Below are 18,367 nucleotides of genomic sequence, written 5' to 3' on the forward strand. Positions count from 1 at the left end.
ACTAATTAGAAATCATTCTAACATTTTTTAATTAGTTAATATAAATTTAACCATATAATTTATGATTAAGGGATTATGTAAAATTATTCACGTTGCTGATTTATTATAATTATATTCTTAATGAACAGAATGAGTGAATAAGATCCCAAACTCTGCTAGAGAAAAATAATTTTGTGGTTTCTTAAGAACCTAATAAAGTAGATTTTAAAGTCAGTAGTCTATTCATTGAAAAATATTATCAGTGGTGTTTGAAATAGACTATACATAAATATTTTATTTGTTAAAACTTATAATAATAAGATCGATTTCCTCCAAATTTGGCTTTTGAGCTTTAAAGAAGGTTGAAAAAAAATAATTTATCTATCCAATTTGGCTATATATGAATTTGTATAATCTATTTATTATAAAAATGGAAAAAATAGATGAGGTTAAATGTATTCATTTAATTTTATGAATGAATAACTATATATTAATTATTTATCTAAATCAAATAAATTAACATATTAATGCTTACTAAATCAAAATTATTTTTTTATAATTAAATATTTTTGAATTTGTCATTTTAAAATATTTTCAAAATATACTTTTAAATTTGTTTGAATTTTTTTAAAAATATTTCAAAATATAGTTTTAAAAAATTATTTCTATCTTTTTAAAACATTGTTTTATGGATGGATTAAATATTTATCCGTAAAAATTGTTAAAATTATAAAAAACTAAGTTAAGTTTTATTAAATACATCAGATTTTTAATGTAATTATAATCTCATGGAGGTTTAGCATTTGATGTAATACTATCAAGATCAAAGTCACAAATTCAATTCTGAATGATATAATTGTGTTAGGGAAAATTATTATCAATAATAATAATAATAATAATAATAATAATAATAATAATGGTTCATATTGCTATTAAATAAATATAATCCTTTCACGTGCATTTACTGAATTAACGGCAGCGTGGTTCACCCTACTGTGAGACTAGACTCATATTCTATTGAAACATTAAATTAAAAATATTAAGTGTTGTATTAGTCTTTGCATAATAAATAAATAAGTAAATATCATTGAATAACATTTTTAATACTATCCCTCTCTATTTATAATATTACTTTTTAGATATCTTTTCATAAGAATCTTCTATAATTAAATTATGTATTCATCATTTTTTTTTCTTAAAATATCTTTAATTAAATATTCGAAATAAATTTTAAAAATATAAGTAATGAGATACTAATCTCTCTCAATCACTTCAACTTTAAAAATATAATTCTTTTTGTCAGAATGGTACAGATTAGTTATAAATTTATTGTTTCTAATTAATTTAATTAAAGTTGGTGTTACAGGTGCATTGCATGTGACACAACCAAACATGCATGCATGCATATATATATATATATATATATATATATATATATATATATATTTTTTGTTACTGTGGGTGAAAAGCAGTGAAAATGGCAAAGTTTGAAGAAAGCAACTGGAGGAATGGTACAGATTAGTGATAAATTTATTGTTTCTAATTAATTTAATTAAAATTGGTGCAAAAGTTACAGGTGCATTGCATGTGACAAAACCATGCATGCGTTTATTTTATATATATATATATATATATATATATATATATATATATACCTATATATATGTATATGTCTATATATATATGTCTATATATATATTGTTATTGTGGGTGAAAAGCAGTGAAAATGGCAGAGTTTGAAGAAAGCAGGCGTAAGAGAGGAGGAAGATGGTGTCTGAAGGGAATGACGGCTCTGGTCAGTGGTGGCACACGTGGGATCGGGTTGGTTTTCATCACTCTTTTCGCACCTTTTCTCTTTTGTTCTGCTTTTTGCTTTCTTCTCATATTTCTTTGTTGCTTGAAACGGTGTTATATATAGGCACGCCATCGTGAGTGACTTGGCCGCGTTTGGCGCCGCCGTGCACACTTGTTCGAGGACCCAAACAGAGCTGAAGAAGTGCTTAGAAAAGTGGAAGAGTGAGGGTTTTCAGGTAACTGGATCGGTGTGTGACGTCACCTCACCACAGGACAGAGAAAAGCTCCTTGAGGAAGTTGCATCCACCTTCAATGGAAAGCTTAACATCTATGTATGATCAATCTGTTCCTAACTAGGATTAGATCTAGATCCACTTTTCTTTGAAAACCTTTTTCCATTTCTGGTATATCTGTGCAAAGACTTTCAAGCTGCTAAGGCCAACTATTCCTAACCTTCTTTTTTATTGGGGTGCAAATTCACAAAAATCAACGACAAAAACGTTGTGGTTCTTGAAAAAAAATATATATAATAAAAGATAAATTTATAATTAAATGGATTGGAGATAGAGATTAAGATATTTTATTTTTTATAAATGGGTATAAATCTCACCTTGTATGAGATGAGACTGAGTTATAGTTAAAGTCCATTATTTTTAGAAAATGATGTAAAAAATATTAAAATAATAATGTTTTTGTTATAAATAAAAATAAAAATTCAACTTATGAAGTTAGGAGTTTTGAGTTTTAATAGATCATTAATGAATATTTGATTATTGTGTACAACTGAGTATTTGAATTTATGTCTTCATTAATTGAGTAAGATGTATTTATTTATGATTTTAATAGTTTCATTAATGAATATTTGAATTGATGCATTACTTCATTAATTGGTTATTATGCATTATTTTTTGTATTTATAAAATTCATTTTTATAAGTATCACATTTAGAAGATAAAACTAGAAGGAATCAAGGTGTGTATTAATCTGTATTTGTTTTTTCAGGAAAAGGTATTCATATGTAATTATTTCATTTATCATTTGTAATTATTTACAGTTTGATAATTATCACTAACTCGTATACTCCTTTTTTTTATCAAGCATATAAGTTAGTAGTTTATTTTAAAAAATAATTGTGTGAACTTTAAACTATTTTAAAAATATTCATATATAGTGATAACCAAAAGTAGTTTTTTTACCAATGAATGGAGCTTATTGGATTTTCTTCAATCATTCTCAAAAACCATTGATGATATAAATCTTTAAAAAAGCTATGAACAATTATAATGTGCGAAAATGTTAGATCATAAACTACCATGAAATTAATGCTTTGCTCTGAATGCATTTTCCTTCCACCATTTCATTTAGTATTTGAGAATTGTGATGAATCACAAATATGCATGAATTTGTGGTTGTAGGTGAACAACGTTGGAACAAACTTTAGAAAACCAACAATTGAGTACAGTGGTGAAGAATATTCACAGCTGATGACAGTTAATTTAGACTCCTCGTTCCATCTGTGTCAACTTGCCTACCCTCTTCTCAAAGCATCTGGAAAGGGATGCATTGTGTTCCTTTCCTCTGTTGCTGGTGTCACCAGCATGGGTACTGGTTCTGTTTATGCAGCAAGCAAAGGTAATGATGCATCTTTTCTCTCATGCACAACTCATCAATCAAATTTTACTACAAAGAAAAGACAATAACATGTTCTGTTCATTCAATTTTTAGCCGCAATTAATCAGCTTACAAAAAATCTGGCTTGTGAATGGGCAAAAGACAACATAAGAAGCAACTGTGTTGTACCATGGACCACCAGAACCCCACTTGTAGAACATGTAATTTCCTTTCTCCCTATTTTTATATTGAACTAGATGGGTGCATCTTTTGTGATTATTTTATGTTGAAAATAGAACATATATTTGATTTGGTCGTGTTGTTTTGGATGTAATTTGTTTGAGATTGATTTGCAGTTGCTCCAAAACCAAACGTTTGTGGATGATGTGATGTCTCGTACCCCGCTGAAGCGCATTGCAGAACCTGAAGAAGTGTCATCCTTGGTGACTTTCCTTTGCTTGCCTGCTGCATCTTACATCACTGGACAAGTTATCTGTGTTGATGGAGGGGTTACTGTTAATGGATTTCAACCTAGTATAAGAATTACTTGAATTCCTTCCTTTCCTTTCATTGCCTTAATTTCTTCTAGAGTTAAAACTAGAAATAAACTTAATCTTTTAGGCTCTGTTTACTTCTATAAATGTACTTTTTCATAACTAAAGAAGAACTAAAGAAGTGAGAGGATATTAGTTCTTGTTTGAATCCAAAGTTTTGGGGTGAGAATATATGGAGCCATGATTAGCCAGTTATTAAAATAAACTTTTTTTTCTTCTATTGTGAAAACTTCAACTTGTTGATGACATGACTGTGTTATTATTAATAGCTTCTTTTAGTTTGCATTCTCCGATAAATGAAAATTTTGTTTCAAAATGGCTTCGGTACAAAGGATTATGAGAGATTTCTATTTGTACCCCATATTTTTCCTTCTACATCTTATAAATATAAAAATGAAGTGTTTTTTAATTACACAATTCAAAATCTTGTTTTACAAAAGAAAATAACTTTTAATGACAAAGGAATGGTTACATCAAGGAGTTTTTAACAGAAAAATTTAATCTTTTAACCATCCTCATGGGATGGATATGGACACTATTAAGGTGCCAAAAGAAATTGTCAAATATGTGACCGAGGCTATTAGGACCCTATCTGAGTTCAACTGTGATATGACTTTGTTTCATACTTGTATTTTGTTATATATTTCCATTTTCTTTTACTATTTTAGAGATGTTTTTGTTACTCGATTCCCTGTATTTCTGAACATTTTTTTTCCTTTATTTATTAAGCTGCTCGTTTTTATACTCTAATGTATTTTATGTTTAATTATAAAAATCTTACTAAATTACAGTATCTTACTAAAATAGATTAAATTAAATTAGTAATATGTTTTATTTTCATAAATATACTTTTTATTGAAGATATGAAAAATATTTATAATATCACCTATAGAATCTTTAAGTGATATAATTTGTATATTTTATTTATCATGATAAAATAAAATTAATTTTCTATTATTACAATTTTCGTATCGAATGCAACCCGTTTATTTAAACTATTTGAATTTTACCACACAAAAATTCAACCTCCACCTTCTTACTACTCTAATCCATTATCAAAATAATTATGAAAAGTTAATTTTAACCTTTTTAAATAACTCTAAATAAAATATAAAATATTTTCACATTTTCAAGATCAGTTGCATCCTCATCCTCATACTTTTCTTTTAGCTCCATACTTCCATTCTAGCCCAATACATTCTTTGTTCTCACATCATAACATTTGAGAAAGTTTCATCATTTTACCAGTTTTAATTTATTTCATAAAATAAATCCACACTAATTGTTAAAATGGTTTCATAAAGTAGGCTCTGACAAACATTTTCTTTTATAGTGAAGATAAATTTATTTTAGTTTTATATTTCATTTTTTTACTTTTTTGGATTTTGTAAATTTTGAATTGTACAACAATAAGCGAAAATATCACAAAATTTATGGTCGTCAATCACCACAAACAATTACCACTACTAAAAACACTACAAATGAGAAAAAAAAACATAATACTCATCACTATATTTAAAGGACCTGGAATTAAAAGAAAATACGAAGATGCTGGAAAAAGACGTATGAAGGTGTCATGAAATTGTCAATACATTACTGTGTACAGTCCATTTTCCACGGCAATTCCGTCAAAGAGCGACTACAGCAATTATTTTTATAGATTAATTTACTTTATTAAAATTAATAACTAAAAAACCAACGTATAAATATCAATGATTTAAATTATAATACTATTATATATTTATTTCCCTTTAAAGATACCATATAAAATAAAGTTAATATGTTAAATTATTATCTTTAATTTTTAAAATTGAGCTTACAGCAGACTAGAAATATTTAGCCACTTCACTAAAATAGTAAAGTAAGGAACTAAGGACCCGATATTGCCAGAGATACTAATTTTGTTAAATTTAAATAAATCCCATAACTCATCATTGCAGAATAATAAACTTCCACATAGATAATTACAAAAAAAGTTAGTAGTAAAATTTAATTCATATAAAATATAAGTTAATCTTAGTTTGAAAAATTACTTTTGAAAATTTACCAAAACAAAATCTTTATTTAATCTGGTACCTTCTAAATTTAATATACAAGATAAATAGTTGATTTAGTACATATATAAAGTATTAATATAACATTTTTAATTTAGTCTTACACATGTAATATTAATATGTTTGAGAAATCACTATAATTAAAAATAAAATAAAAAATAAAGACAAAATATTCATATTAAATTAAGTATTAACGTTCAATTCTCTTAATGACCAAAATAAATTACAATCAATTAAATTTAAGTCTCTAATATAGAAAAATTTACAGAGCTATTATATATTTATTAAGTATATACATATTGACATATTGATCATATTAATGTAAAATCACTCCTAAAACTCTGATATTTCGTATCTTCAACAACTACAGGTAGATTCAATTTGATTTCTTCCTTTATTCGTACTATCTGAGATACAAAACAATATGATTTACCTATGATAACGAGAATAAAAATTGTTAACCAATATAATTAAATATAATTAAAAAAGACTTCAATAAAAATGGCGATACTATTTTTAAGTAGTAATCTAACATTCAAGCACATGAATTACTAAACAGCTAATTATGCAGACTTAGAACACTAAACAGCTTATTATGCTAGTTCAGGTTGAAGTGATTTTACTGTATAGTACCAATATTAACAATTACTTATAAAACTAAATAAGTCCATCAAAATTCTCAAAGGGATTTCTATCAAAATGCTATGAATGTTGATAAAGTGAACGCAGAGCTATGAAATCGATCAAATGTCGAAATAAAAATCCATTACATATTAAATGAAATTAAGACGACAGAAACAAAAAATGTTCTTTAGAAACAGCACACAATCCTTAACTCCTATAATTCACTAACCCAGAAAAATTGATTCCTCTCAAAGATTAGGCAGTGGAAGCTGCTCCCCTCTTCCTTGGTGCTGCCTCCGTGCCTGATTCAAAATGACCACATTAACAAAAACCCTAAAAACCCTAAACCAAACCCTAAAATTTAAATACTCAAATAATTAACCGTTCATACCCTCTCTGAAGCCGCTCTTGAATCTGCGAGGCACGTGACGAAGGTACCTCATCCTTCCTGTTCCGGTTGTCTTTCTCCTAATGGCCTTCACGCTCCAGTTATCTGAAACCATCAACGACTCACTCAGAACCGAATCCTCACGCAAACGCTTACAATTTAATAAGTAGAAAACTTACATTTTCTTGTGCGCGCAGCGGGGAAAGCACACGCAGAACACCGACTCTTCTGAAGGTGGAAGCTGCGACGACCACATCTCACACAGAGCGTGTGAGTCTTGTTCCTCCTCTTACCGAAACTCCCTGTACCTTTCCCCTGCAATCACGCGAAATCGAAACATCATCAGACTCATCACACAATCAAATTAACCTCAGATCTATGCAGAGTAAGGGAAAAAAGTGGTAGTACCATTGTCGCAGCGACTCAGAAACCCTAGTTGTTGGAGGATCTCTCTATGACTGCATAATGAGAATGGATTTATTATATAGGCCGCTTAATATATTGGGCCTCTATTAATTTTAGTATCAATTTTTGTTTTGGGCCCAAGGCCCAACTAAATCAACCCTGTTTAATATTTGTTTAGTGTGTATTATTTTCCGTTTCTTTATATTTGTTATTGAAGATAATGACCCATCTCAAATTTATCATACAGTGTTTAACATATTAATTGAATTACACTGATTTTAATGTAAAGAAGAATAGGGAGATTAAATTATTTTTAATGTAATAATCAAATATGAATTACACACACGTAGAGAGTTTGAGGATACTTTCAATTAGTATTAAAGGCAACATACTGTACAAAATAATCAGTCATGTGTTTTTTATTTTTATATTTTGTTACAATTTGAAATTTACTTGGTTTTTACTTATAATAATTTGTAGTAAATTAACATTTGTGGTCATTTGTTTATTCTTTTGTTTATTGTTACATGTTCTTGACAACAAAAGTGAACAATAAATCTATTTTAGTATTTTCTCAGTTTATTATTTAAGCTTTTTTTTTCTATTTGTATGACAATCTTTCACTTTTTTTCCATTACTTTTGTGAATTATCTTTATATTCGTACAGTGGACATCATATTAAAGAAAATGTTTTTTTTTTCTTTTTAGAGACTGTGGTCACTATTGGGCCAGAGCAGCTTGGGATCATTGTACAAAATTATCAAAGGATCCATGCCAAATTCTTCCTGCACCTTAATAGTTTATTCTGGTACCCCATATTTTAAAAATAGTGAATATCTATTTTAGATTTTACAAATCTGAATACAAATGTATTGCAGAATCTATACAATCGGAAATGCAAAACTTTACATTCTGAATTATAGAATCTAAAATACAAAATTTGTATTTTGGATTAATCAAAAATACAAATTTATATTATACAAGTAAAAATATAAATTGTAGTTTGTATTCTAAATAATTAAATCTGGAATACAAATTTTAAATTCTGGATTCTTCAATCTGAAATACAAATTTTGTATTCTGGATTTTACAATCCAAAGACAATTTTGACAATATGAAAGTACTAAAAATAATTATGGAGGTGTAAACATTTTTTTTTATTATGAATCTCTTTGATGATTTTGTAACATTATCCCAAACTGCTCTAGGCCCAATAGTAACAACAACTTTTAAAAAGAAAAAAAAAACATTTTCTTTTACTAATATCACCCCAATGTAAGAATGTAAAAATAATTCACACAAATTGAAAAAAAAAGTAAAAGATTTTTCAAGAGGATGTTGATTCTTTCAAGGTTGATTGATTCATCATATTCTAAAATTTAAATTATCCAATGATAATACAACGACTTAATGACTTTCAACAATTATCCATTTATTAGATTTTTCATCAAATCATATTAATACTTCTCAAATAGTCAATTCATGTATGATCATTGGATACTAGACACAAGCGTCACAAATCATATATGTAATATCTTTAATTTTACTTATATTTATTAATATATTATGCATGTAATATTTAATTAACATATAAATATATATTGTTTTCTCGTATTTGTATCTAAAAATAAAAAAAATAAATATATATATATATATAAAAGAGATTTACAAACAAAACAATCAACATAAAAACATTTGTTCCTCTAGCTACTCACTGATGAGCTCTATTACCTACAAATTCATCTGCTCTCGTGTAAATTAACACGATCATCACAGATTAAAGAAAACAAACACAAAACAAAACATGGGGTAAGCTAGCTATTTTTAAGAATTCTAATATAAATTTAACTTTTAAGAACAAACATAATCCATCAAATTCACATAATTTACACAAATTCATCAAATGTCTATCACAACTATCATCTACATTATTCATGTGAGATCTTTATTGACTTACATACTCAGACATTTGACTCTACTTCCGGAAGACTTGTATATTGAAATTAGAATCCTGAGACCTGCACCTGTCATACTACTCGTTGTGAATCCACACAGCCATGCGCATAAACATCTCATGATCTAGTAAGACAGGATAAATTCATATGACCTGAAAGACTAGATTATATTTCAAACCATAAACAAAGTCATATGAACCTTCATCGACTCTCACCAACTGAATAACTTCATCTATTTCATCGACTCTCAACACGGTATTTCCTTTCCTGAAAATACTATGTTTGATCTCACTTTCACATCATTCAATATCTCATGTAACACATCAATACACCATACAATCATAACATATAATTTAAACTTTCTAACAATCCAAATATATCCAAAAAGTTATTTAACAATAATCATCCAAAATAAACTATGCTAAAATAATAATAATAGTGATATGTATATGTATATATAAATTTTTGGATTGATCGAAAATAGTTTAGTTTGATCTAAATGACACCATAGTGTACCCATAAATTTTGGATTGATCGAAAATAGTTTAGTTTGATCTAAATGACACCAGAATGTACCCAGAAATTTTGAATTGATCGAAAATAGTTTAATTTGATCTAAATGACACCAGAGTGTACCCAGAAATTTTGGATTGATAAAAAAATAATTTAGTTTGATCTAAATGACACTAGAGTGTACCTATAAATTTTGGATTGATAAAAAATAGTTTAGTTTGATCTAAATGACACCAGAGAGCACCCATAAATTTTGGATTGATCGAAAATATTTTAGTTTGATCTAAATGACATCAGAAAGCACCCAAAAATAACAAAGTCCATGCTATAGCTGAAAATTACTCTAAATCAACATTAAACAACCAATAATCAACACCATTATAATTTTATAACAACAACCATATATCAAATTGCACATTCAAATCTCAGTCAATTACTAATATACTTAAAACACAATCCTGGAAGGAAGAAAGTTTGAGACTGGTGACCACGTCACTCTCACATCCAGATCTTCTAACCTAGTATTCTATTGGAAATTAAGGCTAGCTTCCCTGACCTAAAATTTAGTAGATATTCACTAAGAGCTCCAAAACCACCAAGAACTCAAAGGTAACTTAACCTGCACCACAGAGTCCTAATAAAAAATCTAACTATATCACTATGACCCTGAGCTAACAGAGATTAACTCTGAAGCTAAAAGGGTCACATGCATAGCAAGGACAAAAACAACCTAACAAGTTCAAAATTTGACTAAAAGAAAAGATAAAAAATGAACTTACCCTATCAGAGATTCTGATTGGGCAGTCTTGTAGTACTCACTACTAGGAGTCTGATGGTGGACTCTGATCGTCGAATTGATGAACGAGGAAGTCAAAATATTAGAGAAGGGAGAGGAAAGGAAAATGAACTTTCTAGAGAGATGGTGGTTCTTTTAAAAATGAAACCTAAATAACTGAAATTCTATTTATATGCCCTTTTCATTTTAGATAAAAGAAAATATTCAGGAGTCATTTAAAATATACCACTTCTACTCTAAAGTAATATTCTAGATCCTTACAATATATGTTATAATAAAAATATTTTATTCTTTATTCCTATTATTTGTTCTATATTGGTTCTTTACCTAATGAAATTCAATTAAGTGTTAATCAAATTGGTAGGGGTCAAATATCTCATTCTTTCAAAGTTAATTTGATTTTTATTCCAAAATTTACCACAGATCATAATTGGTTAACATGTTTCTAATCTCCCATCTATTTCATTGTTTAGATGTAGCATGAGGAGTGATTGGTATAATTGAGAAAGGTTATCAAGTATGTATACATTCAAACAGAATACATTAACTACCTTGATACTTTCTCTCCAATAGCAAAGATGAACACCATAAGGTTGCTTCATTTTGTTGCTTCTATTTATACTGGGAATTGAAACAATTAAACATAAGCAATGTCTTTTTACATGGAGAGTTTAAAGAATATGTATGCATGGTTGTTTCTCTTGGATTGACTTCTACTCAATTATGACAAGTTTGTAAATTAAAAAGGCTTTATATGGCCTTAAGGAAGCTAACAAAGAGTGGTTTGTCAAAATTTCATCCTTTTTGCTTTCTGCGAGATATACTCAATCTATGAATGATTATTCATTGTTCATTAATTCGTCTGAATGATCTTTTACATCATTATTGGTGTATGTGTATGATATAATATTGGCAGGAGATGGAAATGAGGAGATTGATAGAACTAAAAAGTCTTGAATGAGACATTTAATATTAAGGATCTTGAGGATTTAAAATATTTTGTTGGTCTTGAAGTAACAACAAGTAAGAAAGGGATAATGGTAATAAAAGGAAATATGCACATGAATTGTTAACAAATGCAAACATTTTAGCCTACAAACCTGCACTCACTCCTATTGATAATCATGAAATATTTTCTTCTATTGGAACTATTCCTTTCAAAGATATTCAAGCCTAAAGAAGATTGATTGGAAGACTTATGTATCTCACTAATATCTGACTTGACATAACATTTTTTGTGCAACAACTTGTTAAGTTTCTTGTTAAGCCTACAATTGCTCACTATGTTGCAGTAATTAGAATTTTAAGATATATTAAAGGAGTTCCAAGTCTTGATTTATTTTTCTCTTCCAACACTTCTTCTCATTTAAAAGCCTTTTGTGATAGTGATTGGGGCACCTGTAGTGATTCAAGACAATCAGAATTGGTTTTAGTGTGTATCTTGGGAATTTTCTTATATCCTAAAAATCAAATAAGCAAGGAACAATATCAAAGAGTTCATATAACTTACCTTCTTTAAGATTTTAAAGTTTCTTTTGAGCAATGATCTATTTTACATTACAGCAAATTCAATGTTTCATGAGCGTAGAAAACACATAAAAATAGATTGTCACATTATCATGGAAAGGGTCTCATCCATTTGTTTCTCATTTCCACAACATAGCAACTGACTTACATTTATACCAAAGTCTTAAGTCCTCAATCATTCAAGAGTATTTCCACCACATATATGATTTTACTCTTCTTCTTTTTTCAGCAAAGAATTAATAGATTGAAAGAACATAGAACACTTATGAGTGTTCTAATCTTTATACAAAAATATAGATATACTATCTATACTCCGACCAAAGCCCTCTTAAGCACAAAAAAAGTGTAATGTACCCTGCACACACACAAACCCCTTAATGCCCTGTTGCACAAACCTAACCAGATATAACAATTCGATGATAATTTTACTAATATGCATGAATATGCTTAATGAAAACTAAACTAAAACACGAAAACGTTTGAAAGCATTTATTAATATGATTGAAAATCGGTGGGTTTAGTGTTTATTCAAAATTGTTGAGAAATGATAATGATCCTGAGCTTAGCGACTCATTTATTTAATAGAAAATGTCATCAAACTAGTTATGTGAAAATACCACAACAAAATGGTATTCTTGAGGGAAGGCATCAACATGTTTTCAAATGTCATATGTGCAATCATGTTTTTCAATCTCAATTGCCTATTTGTCTATGGTTATATGCTATCAAACATTTTGTACATTTAATCAATAGAACCTCTACATTTCTTATGTAAAGATTTTTAGTTGCTTAGCTTTCACTAGTATTGATAATGCTCAAAGGACAAAACTAAGTCGTAGAACAAGAAAATGTGGTTTTCTCAGTTATAAAGATGGAGTAAAATGTTTTACTCTTTTTATATGGATTATAAAAATATTCCTGTATCACAGCGTGTCACTTTTCTTAAAACTCGTTTCCCATTTCATAAGAAGAAAGTTGATTCATCTAAAATTGTGCCTACTTTTCCTACTTTTTATAATAATGAAATTATTGTTTCTACAGCTGTAATAGATGTTGTCTCCTTCTATAAAACAAAACTCAAGCCTAAACCAGATGTCTCCATTGATATATACAACGTCTCTCTGGTGGTTGTCAAGAGCTCTACGCAAACTAAAGGTCTGTCTTGAGTATTCTGAGACTTTCTCTCCAATGGTAAAGATTACTACCATTCATTTTTTTCTTCTGTGTTTGGCAAGAGATAAGTTATAATTTCTTCATGTATTATAAGTGAATAATGTTTTTCTTCATGGAAATCCTGATGAAGAAATTTGCATGACTCATCCCCTTGGTAAATAATGGAATTCATCTTGGTTATGTTTAAAATACAGGTGATCACTCTCTATTTGTGTGCAAAACTTATCATTCCTTTACAACTTTACTTGTATATATTGACGATATTGTGTTGATAGGTGACGATCTTCGAGAAATTCAGTGTTTTAAGTCTCATCTTCAGGAATCATTCAACATCAAAGATCTTGGTACTCTTCAATATTTTCTGTTTTGAAATAAGTTGCTCACCTTCTCCATTGTTCTCAACCAAAAGAATATTACTTAGATCTAATATCTGATAATGACTTATTAGCTTGCAGACTTTACACTGAGTCATCTTGTCCTTTATCTGATGAACAAGGATAACTTATTTTGAATACTGGTAAATATCGAAGGTTGATTGAACGTCTTTTATATCTTACTCATACTCTGATCTCAGTTTTACAGTTCATAAGCCAAATCAATTTGTTTCAGTTACTCGAGAACATCATATGACAACAACTCATCGCATATTAAGAAACTGGAAAAGATCTATGAGAAATTTTTTTTCTCAAGTGATAATCAATTCTATCAAAACTTGTTCTGATTCAGATTGGGTTACTTGCATTAACCCCAGAAGGTCTCACAGGTACGCTGAGATTTCTAAGGGTAACTTATTTTGAATCCTGGTAAATATCGAAGGTTGATTAAATGTTTTTTATATCTTACTCATACTCTGATCTCAGTTTTACAGTTCATAAGCCAAATCAATTTGTTTCAGTTACTCGGGAACATCATATGACAACAACTCATCGCATATTAAGAAACTGGAAAAGATCTATGAAATTTTTTTTTTCTCGAGTGATAATCAATTCTGTCAAAACTTGTTCTGATTCAGATTGGGTTACTTGCATTAACCCCAGAAGGTCTCACAGGTACCCTGAGATTTTTATTCCTTTATTTGTCTTATGATGATAAATTTGTTATATACATAATTAGAATCTCTTATTCATTAACTAAATAACTATTCTTCTCATAAATTTCTTAGTTCACTATTTTATTTTATAGGTAACAAGTCAATCTCCTTCCAAAAATATATTTATTATTATTAATTTTACTATAAAGTATTTTTATTTTTATTTTTATTTTATTTTATTGTTTTGTTTTGTAGTTCATAAACTAAGTCATTTGTTTCAGTTTCTCATGACCATCGTTTCAGTTCTCAGTTCCTCATTAACATCATATCACAACAACTCATTGCATATTAAAATACTTGAAAAAATATTTATTACTTAATTTTTTTTTCTCAAGTACTACTCAAGTCTTTATTAAAACTTTTTTCTAATTGAGATTGGGTTACTTTAATTCCAGAAGCTCAATTACAAATACATTGAGAATTTTACTCTCTACTCAGTCAGTCAAATAAAGTGATAATAAACATGTTATATGCATATTGCAATCTCTTAGTTTATTAATTAAATAACAAATATTCTCACAAGACTCTTAGTTTATTAGAGTATTTTATAGATAACAAAGTGAATCTTCTTTCAAAAATATATTTATTATTTTTATTCAAAGATGTAAAAAGGAAATTATAGTAAAAGAAGACTAGATAATGAAATTGAAGCAATAGAAAAAAAAACTATTTATATTAATTAGAAAAAATAAAAATAATATTTTTTAAATTCAAATTAATAAAAAATATTTATTAAAATTGTGTTTTTAATTTTTTAATCTAAGTTAGCTCAACACTTGAATTGAAAAGGAATTATACAAAATTGAACAAAATTGAACAAAGTAGTTTGTTATATTTAAATATAATATTCTATATTTAGATTTAATTATCAATTATGAATATGTTTCCATTATAATTTATTTATAATATATTTTTTATTATAACAAAATAATAAAATTCTATTATAATTTTTTATTATAAAATTATACAATTTATTCATAGATATGAGAGAAAATCTAAACTAAAAATATAATGATATTACAAAAATATTTCATAACATATTCTTTTATTTAAATTTTTTAATTATAAAATATGTAATAATATTTTCAAAAATATTTAATAATTTTCCAGAAAATATTTATAATTTTTAAAAAATATATAAATATATAATATAAAATATAAAACTATTTCTAAAATTGAACTAAAAAACATTAGTCTTACTTGATTTAAATTTTATATTAAATTAAACAAATCAAATTAAAATCATTTGAATCTTATATTTAAGTAGGATAATAGAATTAAACCTAGTATTTAACATTCTATTATCTTAAAATATTATTTATTTTGAAATTTAAGTTAAAATCTAATTTAAGTTGAATAGAAGAGTACACAATATAAACACACATAATAATAGAAATTCTAAAAATAAAAGTTTTAAGTTTTATTAAAAATATAAACTCTAAAATGTTAAATATAATTTCAATCATATCAGTTAAATCAAATGAAAAACATCAAAAGTTCAAAAAATATTTCCACAGAAGATTGTCTTCTCTCATGGCTTGCTCATGGAATGATAGTGTTCTCTTTTTTCTCTTTTTGAGTGTGACATAAATGAACAGTGGTAAAGAGGAAAAATTTCAAAACTATTCCCTCTCTCTATCCTACCTCGGAATGCAAACCCATCTCTGTCCACTTTTTGTGTTCATTGGGCCTCAAGATTACAGAGGATATAACATTACTCCTCAAAACTATATCACTCAGCATTCCCTTCTGCATTTGCATGTACCTTTTGACACGACATCATGGATCCTAGGAAACAACATTTGTTGTCTTGACTCGTACAAAACCTCAACCTAGAAACCTCAACCTAGAAACCTGGTTTTAGTAAATAGTATAAGCTGTTTCACAGGAGCGCCAACAGTATGCATAATGCAACTTTATTCACCAACACACGCGTCAGTGTAAGTTTAAACTGCAGCAAGAAGGTACCATTTGCTTAAGGAATAGCCTATTCATGCTGAGGCAGCTCATATGCATGTCTTTTCTTTGGCTAACTCTGAATGCATCAAAGGCATGTCTTACTCGTGTCATGTACATATCTTTCCTTTGCCTCATGCTGGATGCATATAGGCATGCCATGCTTCTTCGTGTCATGAGCATGCATTTCTTTTGCTGATGCTGTTGCTAAGTTCCTCGCATGGCTTCCTCGTGTCATGAGAATATGAGGACATGACACGTAACCCTGATAGCTCTGTCTTTTTAATAGCTGTTTATGAATATGAGGACAATTGCATGCTGCTTGAAGAAATTAGACACATCATATATTTTTTGTCATGTTCTTATTATTATATGTCTGTATTCCAATTTGCTCATCAATAAATATCTGTCATTTCACTGCCTTTGCAGGTGGAGTCTAGATTCTAAAGTTTCATCAATGAATGGTTAAAATATATAACTTTATTTTCCTTCAACTTTTACTCCATCTTAAAGAAGTAAGTGTTATTTTTCAATTTGTTTAAATTTAAGACTAATATAGAATTGAAACACAGGCTATGATTTTGAAATAGATATTCTGAGTACTAAAAGTAAAATTCTTAAACTAATAGTAAACTTCTTACACTGGATTCTTATAATAGAAAGTTTAAATGCATGTTTACAAAAAAAGGTATCTATGCCAATATTTATAGGTGTGAAATTAATCAATACACAATGTTTTGTTGTGAATTCTTTTCTATCAAAATATTTTTTCTATTTTTTCTTCATTAACTCTTCTCTCATAGTTCTAATTGAATGCTAGTAAACACCACCTTCAACTCCTTTTGTTTCTAATTTCAATGACTAGTGTGTTAATTTAGAGAAATTATTCCAATGAAATCATGGTTTTAGGTTAACTGAAATTTTCTAAAATTTTAAATTATAAAATAAATATATACAATTTATAAAATGATATTTTTCTATAATTTTCATGCACGAAATCATAATAGCTTAGTAGATAAAGTCACACTTTAACCCGTGACTTATTATATTTTTAAATGAAAAAAATTCTACATTAGAATCAATAATAATTTTTAATTTTTAAATAAATAGTATTCAATCTAACCACATATATTATAAGAATTAAAATAAATAAATATATATGCACCATTATAAAAAAAAATAAAAAATAATATTTTAATCACATTTAAATGATATTATACTGTTGATATAATTCTTTTTAGAAATAATTTATTTAGAGTAAAAAGAGAAAAAGGTGTATATACTCAAGATAGAAAAGCATTAAACAAGGTGATAAGCTTACTATTTATTGGTAATAAGGAAAACTTAACTAGGAATCAGTGGTACAAGAATCAGTGTGGCTTTTTGGTAAGTAAGACACTGAAAAGGTCAGTTTCTGAATCTGAATGCAGAGACTGACTCAACCTCTCTCTTCCCTTCTTAATTATATCAGTCTCACAAAACAACCTAGTAAAATATATCACTACAAAATCTGGTAGAATATTAATTGTTATTCTATAGTTATTTCTCTTAAGTTAATCATAAATAAAAATATATTTATAATTTATTATTATAAAATAATGTAAGCTGATGTATTATTATTTTGCATCTTCCATTTATGGTGTTTTACACATTGTTTTTCTTACCTATATATGTCTAGGTTTTGTACTAGTGTTAGGCTAAGTATTAAATGTAAGAGTTTTAGTGTGTTATATAAGTTTATTCTTATAAATAAGATTGAGATGTTAAATTAAAAATGTGGTGAAAGATAGAGTAATATTGAAATAAGAAAGATTAGTGAGTGATTGAGTTGAAGGGAGAGTGAGAAGTGTGTGTTGAGAATTTGAATTGAATGGAAAAAGGAGAGTTAGTGAAGTGAAGAAAAGGCCACGCGTCCCACATTGAATAATGAGATGCTGAGATATTCTGC

At 27.8% G+C, this 18,367-nt stretch overlaps 2 protein-coding genes and 1 long non-coding RNA gene across 6 annotated transcripts; 2 read left to right on the forward strand and 1 right to left on the reverse strand.

Moving 5' to 3' along the window:
• Positions 1-1,617: 1,617 nt before the first annotated feature.
• On the forward strand, positions 1,618-4,167 carry LOC137815007 (tropinone reductase homolog At5g06060). Its single transcript, XM_068618010.2, has 5 exons — positions 1,618-1,800; positions 1,898-2,105; positions 3,189-3,405; positions 3,499-3,605; positions 3,741-4,167. The coding sequence occupies exons 1-5, from the start codon at positions 1,706-1,708 to the stop codon at positions 3,933-3,935; spliced, it is 822 nt and encodes a 273-aa protein (XP_068474111.1). The 5' UTR covers positions 1,618-1,705; the 3' UTR covers positions 3,936-4,167.
• Positions 4,168-6,668: 2,501 nt separating this feature from the next.
• LOC137815011 (large ribosomal subunit protein eL37x) lies at positions 6,669-7,484 on the reverse strand. Its single transcript, XM_068618016.2, has 4 exons — positions 7,413-7,484; positions 7,184-7,319; positions 7,008-7,109; positions 6,669-6,918 (listed from the first exon to the last, which is right to left on the reverse strand). Exons 1-4 carry the CDS (start codon positions 7,413-7,415, stop codon positions 6,872-6,874), a joined length of 288 nt encoding a protein of 95 aa, XP_068474117.1. The 5' UTR covers positions 7,416-7,484; the 3' UTR covers positions 6,669-6,871.
• Positions 7,485-13,286: 5,802 nt separating this feature from the next.
• Positions 13,287-17,037, forward strand: LOC150029696 (uncharacterized). Of its 4 annotated transcripts, none has more exons than XR_016514969.1 (6): positions 13,289-13,391; positions 13,504-13,567; positions 13,649-13,717; positions 13,822-13,890; positions 13,983-14,422; positions 16,849-17,037. It is a non-coding gene; the product is annotated as an uncharacterized LOC150029696 (long non-coding RNA). The 4 variants fall into 4 exon arrangements; XR_016514973.1 differs by having other exon boundaries at positions 13,829-13,890; XR_016514972.1 differs by lacking the exon at positions 13,504-13,567 and having other exon boundaries at positions 13,287-13,355.
• Positions 17,038-18,367: the final 1,330 nt, after the last annotated feature.

The sequence above is a fragment of the Phaseolus vulgaris genome, chromosome 1 (assembly GCF_051622355.1).
Source record: "Phaseolus vulgaris cultivar YP4 chromosome 1, ASM5162235v1, whole genome shotgun sequence".
NCBI classification, from domain to species: domain Eukaryota; kingdom Viridiplantae; phylum Streptophyta; class Magnoliopsida; order Fabales; family Fabaceae; genus Phaseolus; species Phaseolus vulgaris.